The sequence below is a fragment of the Belonocnema kinseyi genome, chromosome 4 (assembly GCF_010883055.1).
Source record: "Belonocnema kinseyi isolate 2016_QV_RU_SX_M_011 chromosome 4, B_treatae_v1, whole genome shotgun sequence".
NCBI lineage: Eukaryota > Metazoa > Arthropoda > Insecta > Hymenoptera > Cynipidae > Belonocnema > Belonocnema kinseyi.
In genome coordinates, this window is record NC_046660.1 from 107,557,460 (window position 1) to 107,566,358 (window position 8,899).

Consider the following 8,899-nt stretch of genomic DNA (forward strand, 5'->3'; position numbering starts at 1 on the left):
TGCGTATATCAATAAAATTCAAATAAAGACTGATCGCATGATAGATAGCCCCCACAGTGCCCCCCACATTGTACGGCACCAAACGCCCAAGCCACCTTAAGTTGACATTTACTACTTGTGGCCGTCCGCATGAAAATGGCCCTTATGGCCGGTTTTAGTTTAGGAGATATTTGCGTTATCCTAAGAAAGGGTGAAAATGATTTTTTTTCGAGTTTGGGAATAAGATGAAACTAACAATAAGATCCAAACTAAATCTATTAGAACTCTGCCAATGTTTTAAAAGCAATCGGAAGTGGTATATTTCATGTTTGAAGGACATGTATAACATGCGCGTGAATGGCATACGCCAACTTCAAATGTGCTTTGTTCAAAAAGTGGTTTTTCGAAGTTCCAAATTCAGAAAAGTCCTAGCGACTTATTTTTCAACCCAAAGAGTTATTCTTGGGATTAAAAATCCGGGAATTAATCTGGCTGTACGAACCTATACGTAAATCCATGCTGGCCATAAGAGCCCTTTTGAAGTGGACGCCCATATTTATGCAACTTTAAAGAAAATGCTAACCTTAAGTTGACTTTTATACCTAAGACACCTTTCATAAAATTCCTGGCAACACCTGGAAATATTTTCATTGTCAATCTTTGAAATCTTGTGCATTCTTCTGAACATTTTCTAAGTTCCTTAAAAGTTTTTAAATTATGTGAAAATTCTTTTAAATCCTTTGAATTCTATGTATATCGTACATAATCTCTTCGAATCCCTTTAATAAGATTAAGCCTTGTGGAAGTCCCTTAAAAAACTTTTATATGCCGCGAAATCCTTAACAGTCTCTCCCTTGTAAGGTCTCAAGAGTTTTGGAACTCGTTAAATTTAGTAAAAATGTTGTGGCTGCTTAAAATACTTTGTAATCATTTGAAATGCCATAAAATCCCTTGAAATCTGTTGAAATTCTTTCAATTCGCTGAAAATATTTCAAAAATTTTAACTCGTTTAAAATATAGTTTACAGCAAAAGTAATTGATATATTGTTGATATATCCTGAGAAAAAATATAAAATCTTACGTAAGAAGTGAGGAGTTATAAAAATCATACGGGCCCGTACAATAAGGGCGGGGGGAGAGGCGAAATATAAAAAACCCAACTTGATTAATGGTCGTTCGCTAAATGTTTACGGGGGATTATGTAACTTTTTCACTTCAACTTCCACTCTTTTTTCTTCGAATTTCACTTTAGTCGTCTTTTTTTACAATTTAATTATTACAATTTAATAAAAAAACAACGTGAATTTAGAAAAAGTGGATGTGGAAATTAAAGTAAAAAATGTATATAATCGCCCCCTCCCCCAGATCAATTATGTACAAGAAAGAATAAATTAATTTTCGTATGATAAATATAAAAGTTTCTAATATATAATACCAAAAAGTAAACTATTCTGAACCTCCCTTAAAAAACAAAAAACGACACAAATTAAATTTGGTTCCACACAGTAAAAAAAAGGATCAATTTTGTTGCAGAGCATTTTGCTCCAACGGTCATTTGACTCTCGAGATCATGATGATCTGTCCATTCAGATCAATTTGATCTTATTTTTTTATTCATTTGTCAGACTAAACAAAATGGCCGCCAGTTCTTTGCGCCGGTGTCATAATGACATAACCTAAAAATTGTATCCAACTGCACGTAAGTGACAACTACAGTTAACAGGTGATATTTTCTAATATCAGATTTCATTATTTTTTCAACTTTTCAATTGCACTGCACGATCAGAAACCATAAAAAGCTTGCATATATGCTAAAGTACTCAAAGACCGTCAGCCATCTTGGTTTGACTTTATACGTGATCCCGCATCAGATCATTATGATCTCAAAAGTCGATCATTCACTCCGGCCGATCAAAATGCTCTTGAGTTCGGTATCATATTTGTTGCATATGAAAATGATATTGATTTCGGTATCATTTTGAACACTTTTTTTTTAATGTGCATTTTAAAAACGAAATTTACATGCAAAGTCTCTGTGTGTATTTGAAATGAAATTGTTGTATTTCGTTTAATAATATTGTGATCTCGCCCCATCAGTCTGGGATTATTCTCACTCTGCGAAATAAGCGCCAGCGAGCTTTATACTTTCTAGGCTATAAATAAATAAATTAATTAATTAATTAATTAACCCGCTGAGGTCACACGTTTGAATATTATCATAACAGGCACATGGGGCCCAATTACCAATATGTCGCAGTAAATTTTTATTGAAAATAGCTTAAGGTCTCTTCTTTGTGATACACTAATTTTCTTTGGATAAATTATCATTGATCAAGTTGACAAAAATGTGTATTAAAATATACGCAGCCGTGAAATCGACCTGGGGTACTTGTAACTCCAGCTGAATTCAACGGGTTAATTGATTAATTATTATTAAATTAAATTTTTTACAAATCCATTATAAAAAGGCGCATAATTAGGCGGTCAAAAGGAAAATTTGTTTAGCGTGCTGAAATGTAAGCAAGCGAGCGAGCCAATCCAGCAAACATGCAAGCAAGCGAGAGAGTGATAGAGTGTGGAAGGTATACCGGCGGGGGACTGACCGTCGTGGAGAGGATCGATTGTGTGGATCATGAGTTGTAGTAAGCCATGCCTGAATTTGGCGTGGCTGTGTGTAGAACCACTGTGGCTGCGACTTTGTTCACCGCCACGACCACTATTGCTGGCTCCTCTGCTGGTCCCGGTACCTGCCCCACTGCTGCATCCTGCTTCCGCTGCTGCGGGCATACCACTACTTCCGCACGCACCAGAAACGCCACCCACACTCGTTTCGCTGCTGTTTGTTGCATTCGGATGCTGCTGAAACAAAATTATAAATAACATCTTTAGTGGCTTAATTCAAACAAACGAAACATTAATCGAATTGCATGCGAGTAGCTTTCATAGATTCATACTATCAGTGAATTTCACGGAAACTGTATACATTAGTTCGTTAATAAACAACAGCGGGAGATTGACAAATCAAGCGATCAAGTATACTTGTACTTCTGACTTCAAGATATATCACGTCCTTTAAGACATTTCAATTTACTTCAAGATATTTAATGATATTTTGCACACTTCAGGATAGTTCTAGAAACTTTAGGAAATTTCACGTACTTTAGAATATTTCAAGGTACCTTCACTGAAAGAAATATTAAAAGGTACATGCATAATTCTGGTTATTCCAACAATATTGTATTGCACGCTCAGCTACAACCATGTGGAATGGGTATTTTAATCATACATATCATTATGATTATTGATAACGTATTATACCTGGGCGAAAATTTTGTTGTCCTTCAAGTATTTTAAATTGTATTTCTAAGTTATAAACTTCTTTGGCTTAATCTTCTATGTCGGATTTCGCATGATCCAGCTGTACTGGAATTCCTGTCATAATACAATCTATAACCCTGTAGCATCAAGTGTTTTGTTCTCAATGAAAGTTTTTCTTGTTAAATCTTTTTAAAAAACATGTAAAATTGCAGGAAATATGTTCACATATCATAAATCAAGTATTTAAAGTTTTTATAGCCTGGCTGGAAAAACTATTTTTTGTCCGATCCCCCTTGAAAACGAGTCATTGCATGCACGTGAAGCAGGCATAATTTAGCCGCTACCAGCCCAGTAACGTTCGGATATGCGCACTTCGCCGCCAGGCCGACATGAAACTTTACGTCCGATACATAAAACTTTATGACCGATACACATATACTACACCACACAAGTCAGAACGTGGAGAAAATTATATTTATCTATGAGAAAATTACACCGCTGGACTCCAGAGTCTCCCTTCTGCTAAGTACGCTATTTCATCTTTTTGTTTATAATTTAAAATTGTCACGAGCACCAAACATCCTTTATCTGCTTCACATGCTTCTTTTCAAGAAGGGTAGGGCCAAAATTATCGTGTGCATCAATGGCGTATGGAATCAAAGAAACTTTCATTAAATCAAAGACATTCAAGTATTGATATACGGTAAAAGAAACATTTGTTTGAATTAAAGAAATTTTGTTATTGACTTTTTATTCGACTTAAAGAAACATTTTGTTACTTTAAACTGAAAATTTCTTTAAATGAAAGAAATATTTGATTGCTTCAAATGAAAAATTTCTTTAAATTAAAGAAATATAATTTTTTAATTGACCTTTACATTTATTTAAATTAAATAACATTTTTGTGTGAAAAAAGAGAACAGGTTAGTTTAAAATAAGTATACATTTTCTTTGATTCCAATAGTGAATTATTAATAAATTGACTTCCTCGAGTTTCAAAAAACTTGCATGGTCTATTTGTTCACCTGAGTAAAAAAGTTTATTACAATATTAATTGAATATTTAATTGAATTTTATTCTTTCTTAATTTAGACTTCCTCGCGAAAATTTGAGGTAAAAAGATAAATTGTGACGAAATTGTGCACAGAAGTAACAAAGATTTACATAAAAGGGAGGTTAGGTCGTGCAGTATAAAAGTATATATTCACACTGTAGAAAGCTGCTATGCTTTCTGAAAATCCCTACGATGTAAGGATGCCGTGCACTTCTTTATCTCACATTTTAACGATTTAAATTAGATTTTATAATCAAAATAATTTTGTTTTAAGTCAAACAAACGATTTCTTTAAATAGAAGAAACTACCTGAAGTTATTTATATTTTTATCAAATAAACTTTCTTTGATTATAAAAATATTTTTATGTTGAATCAGAAGAACCTATTTAAAAACATACTTTTCTTTTTAATATTATTAATAACGTTTTTTTACGTGTTGATACATAGTGCACTATTTTATATTTACGTAAATTGCACTAAAAGAAATGATTGTGAAAGAGCTTCTTTTCAACCAGACGTATTTCTATTTCAAAACATATAAGTAAAAGGTATGTACACGAATTTTTGTATAGTTAAGGTGGCATGATAATTTAGGAATTTATATTACGTTTGACAAGTGAAAAAGAAAATAAGTGGTTAAAATGTTTGTCAAAATGTGTAATAACGACGGGAATTATTCTGGAGCAAGTATGGACATAATAAAATAAAAGATTACTATGTTTTTACAGATAATTTGTGAAAAGAAAGTAAATATGGGGTGTTATAAGCATGTTTTAAAACTGTAATGGGTTAACCAACAATTATACAAAAATCCAGTTGTTGGAAATTTCACAAAAATAAAATAATTTCATGAAAACTTACAAAGAAATACATACAAGTCCTAAATTTATTGACACCATATTTTCTAAACGAATTGTGAAGAAGTTCGTTTTCTTTTTTGGACATGCAGGTTATAATCTATGTAGTTATTCTACAATAATTCTTATTATCTTTTGAAATGAAAAAAATCTTTTTAGAAATTGTTCGCTTCTGTTTTAAATCATTATTAATTTTGAACAGATATAATAACTAAACCGATACAAAGATATTGTTCGCTAATTTTGTATTTTAGTTATGAAGTTTTTTTCTTGTTCAGTATTTCAGGAATAAGAGCTTCGCAAAAACGACGAAAAGAATCGAGTTCATCTCGTTAAACAGTAGAGTAGTACCGACAGAAGTTGGCCACACTTTGGTTTTCATGCTATAGAATGTTCAAAAATTAATACTTTTCAACACTATTTGCGTCTATTTGTAGAGAAAGGGATTACCTAACTTTCGGCAAAAACATATTTAAATTTTTTTAATTTTAACATATTGTTTTCCATCGTTACGTAAAAAAAGAGAAATTTGCGATTTCACGATTTTGCAGACAGAAGTAGGCCACCCAAGTTTTTTATCTAAAACAAATGTAGGATCAAGCACTATGATTATTTATATTAAATGATTAATTTTTTTAATAAATCGTATTGTAGGAACCAATTTTTATGTTTGATATTGCGTATTATTTTGCCTCAGAGATACAAAAAAAGTAAACAAATTAATGATGAAAAAAGGCCAAGAAAATTATTCCTTGTCGGTCAAATCTAGATCAGATTCACAATTTTGGCACGCGACATAGCTTCCATCTCCGATGTCGACGCACTTCAGATGAGACCGTATCTCGGTCTTTCTTTGAGGAAATCCAACAATTTTTTACCGCTGGCCTTAGCAAAATCCTCAAATTCGGTATCAACGCGTTTCAGCTGACGTTGAAAAGTTGGCCAGTCGGTTTATCTTTTTTTGGCGGAATGATCGCTAAAACATTCAAATTAATTCATAGAACCACTTGATTAGTTTACACAAAAGCACTAAATGTCGAAACAGAACGTCAATGCAGTGGCCCACTTCTGTCTGCAAAGAATGACCCACTTCTGTCCACAAGCATAATTTGACGCGCAATAACGTGGCGGGAGCACCACACGGCAATACTATGCTAAAATCTCTTCAAATTTTGAAAGGTTAGGTCTAATACTATAATAAAGGCTATTTACCCGATTGAATTCGATGAACAACTAATACAAATAACGATAACTTTCACAATCAGAAAAAAGAAAAAAGTCATTTTTGGCACTAATTGCTGGAGAACACGCATGTACGTCTGCACACTTCAATGACCTACTGAAAACTGAGCTCCTGTCGATAAAGAAAAAAAATTTTGGTTGACAGATATGTGACTTGTGAAAACAAAAATGGCGGGTCGGATTTTATTCAGGAAAAAGCCTATGATCAATTTAAAAATTAGATTAAAAACATTTTACATAATTTGAAAGGAGAACTTCAAGGTAAATAATGATTCAGTTTTTCATGTGGAATTCGCTCTATATCGAATGATTTTTATACGCTCATTTACAAAAATTTGTTTGAATTTAAGAAATAATTTTGCAGATCTAATTTTGTTTAAGCTGTCTAGTCGTCCTGAAAATTTGGTATGGCTGCCTAAAGTTAGTTCTGCTTGAAACTGGTTGACACGATAACTCTACTTTGAAGCATCCGAAATAAAAAAATTACCGAGATTAGTAAAGAGTATACTTGTCCCTATGGTATACACTAGGATTATTTGAATCCGAAAAAAAATACAAAATGGCGGATTTGTAAAATTTTCCATTTTTTTGACGTTAATTAATTTTTAAAAAGAGTGAAATATTAATCGATCACTATAATTCTAGTATATAGTATAAATTTCAGCTTAATCGGTGCAATATTTTTTTTCTGATTTACGTCAACCAGGTCAAAAAACATTGTTTAAAGAAAAATGCGTTCAGAGTTTATACGTATGTTCGATTATATACGTTAGATCCGTTATATAAGTTTATACGTATATCCGTTATATATATATGTTTATACGTATAACCAAAATATACGTAAAATAGCCAAGGAAGCAGATTTATAGCAATTATACGCTTCACGCTCCAAATGGACGCTTAGCGCGCTCGAGACTTTTGTGTTGATCTGCATTTTTCAACCTATTCTCGAAAGTTCTGAACAAAATAATAATTTTCATAGCATTTCTACACATATCCACTACAAGAATCTATAGTTTTTAGAAAATGGATTTTTTGAAAAAAAAATATATGGTACGGACCACTTAACCATCAATTTTTTTCACTTGTCAAGCTCTTTTCAAATATTCGAAAACATTACAACCGCAGACGCTAAGCTATTCTCAAGTCCCTGCGCGAGTTGAAATTATCACTTTCGGAACACTGTTCAGCAAATTTCCTGCAATCATCTGATTAGTCGAATAACCTACTCCGCAAATCTGCCACTCTGCTAAAATACATCCATGGGACTGCGCCCTCATTCTAGTACCACTCGAGACTGTTTTTTCTGAACCTTATTGTAATGCCTGAAACTAGTCTGTAAATAATACGCTGTCTTTGCAGTGTTTATTAGCTATGGCCGTGAAAATATAACCCCAACTTCAAAGAACTTGAATTTTAGTATGTGAACTTATTTTTCCTTCAATTTTACATATTTTTCTTCGAGATTTAACTTCTCAGTCCTGAAAGTACCCGTTTACACAACAGGAGGGGCGCGAGCAAATGCACATACGTGTGGTAAAATAATGAGACCATAATACTCCTAGGAGTATATTGGGCTCGTAATTGTACTCCGTTCATGGGCGTATGATTATTGCCGCGCCAACCACCTCTAATGACATAAGCGATAAACTTGTAAATAATACCTTTCTTACATGAAGTATCGTAATGCAAACGTCTATTTATGCTCCTAGGTACACAATATACTATTAGTGACAAGGAATTATTGATGCTACATGGCCCTACATTTAGTATGACAGCCGTTTCAGTATACCTAGATCATGCAAACTCTGATATGAAAGATTCAGTCACACAAATCTGTACTGTTAGAAGTGTTTCAAATTATACACTTTTGCATTACAAGTGTAAGGTAAAATTGTAAACACAATATTGAAATAACAAAAGTGCAATACATTTATTGTAAGTGTTGTAAGTGTTGTAAGTGTTGTAAGTGTTGTAAGTGTTGTAATATGCGGAGTCACCGTCGAGCTCCCCAGTACATGTAGTGTAGCGCGAAATGTATGACATACTGTAAAATTTCATTACGTGTGAGGTAGCACGCCAATTCAGGATTTGGAAACTACAACATCATGTATTGTAGCTAAGCAAGCAACACAATATCATTGGAATAAACAGAATTATATGCGTATCGTCCAGTTACATCTTTCAACGTGGGGTTATATATTTATGGCAACTTGAACTCCTCCGAAATCAAAAGTTTTATGGTACATAAGCGTCGCTTCAAATTGGTAAAAAAAGCTTATGTGGTTTTACAACATTTAAAAAGTTTTTGATCACGAGGGGTGAGTATGTATGACAGAGGGATAGATTTTAGGGAACGTATCATATATTATCAGAGAGCAAAAAAAGAGCAAAAAAATATCAACTAACAGTGTTTTCCAAGTATTATTTTTAATGCTTTTTGCACAC

The 8,899-nt window shown here is 33.1% G+C and overlaps 1 protein-coding gene across 5 annotated transcripts in view; it reads right to left on the reverse strand.

Annotated features, from left to right (window-relative positions):
• Positions 1–8,899, reverse strand: part of LOC117171303 (sodium/potassium/calcium exchanger Nckx30C) — a 207,802-nt gene that overhangs the window by 119,060 nt on the left and 79,843 nt on the right. For 2 of the 5 annotated variants that reach the window (XM_033358472.1, XM_033358468.1), the window contains one exon: positions 2,583–2,835. In XM_033358472.1, coding sequence (XP_033214363.1) covers positions 2,583–2,835 — 253 coding nt within the window. Of the gene's footprint in view, positions 1–2,567; positions 2,839–8,899 lie in introns of all 5 variants that reach the window. The other 3 variants (XM_033358470.1, XM_033358467.1, XM_033358469.1) reach the window with 2 other exon arrangements.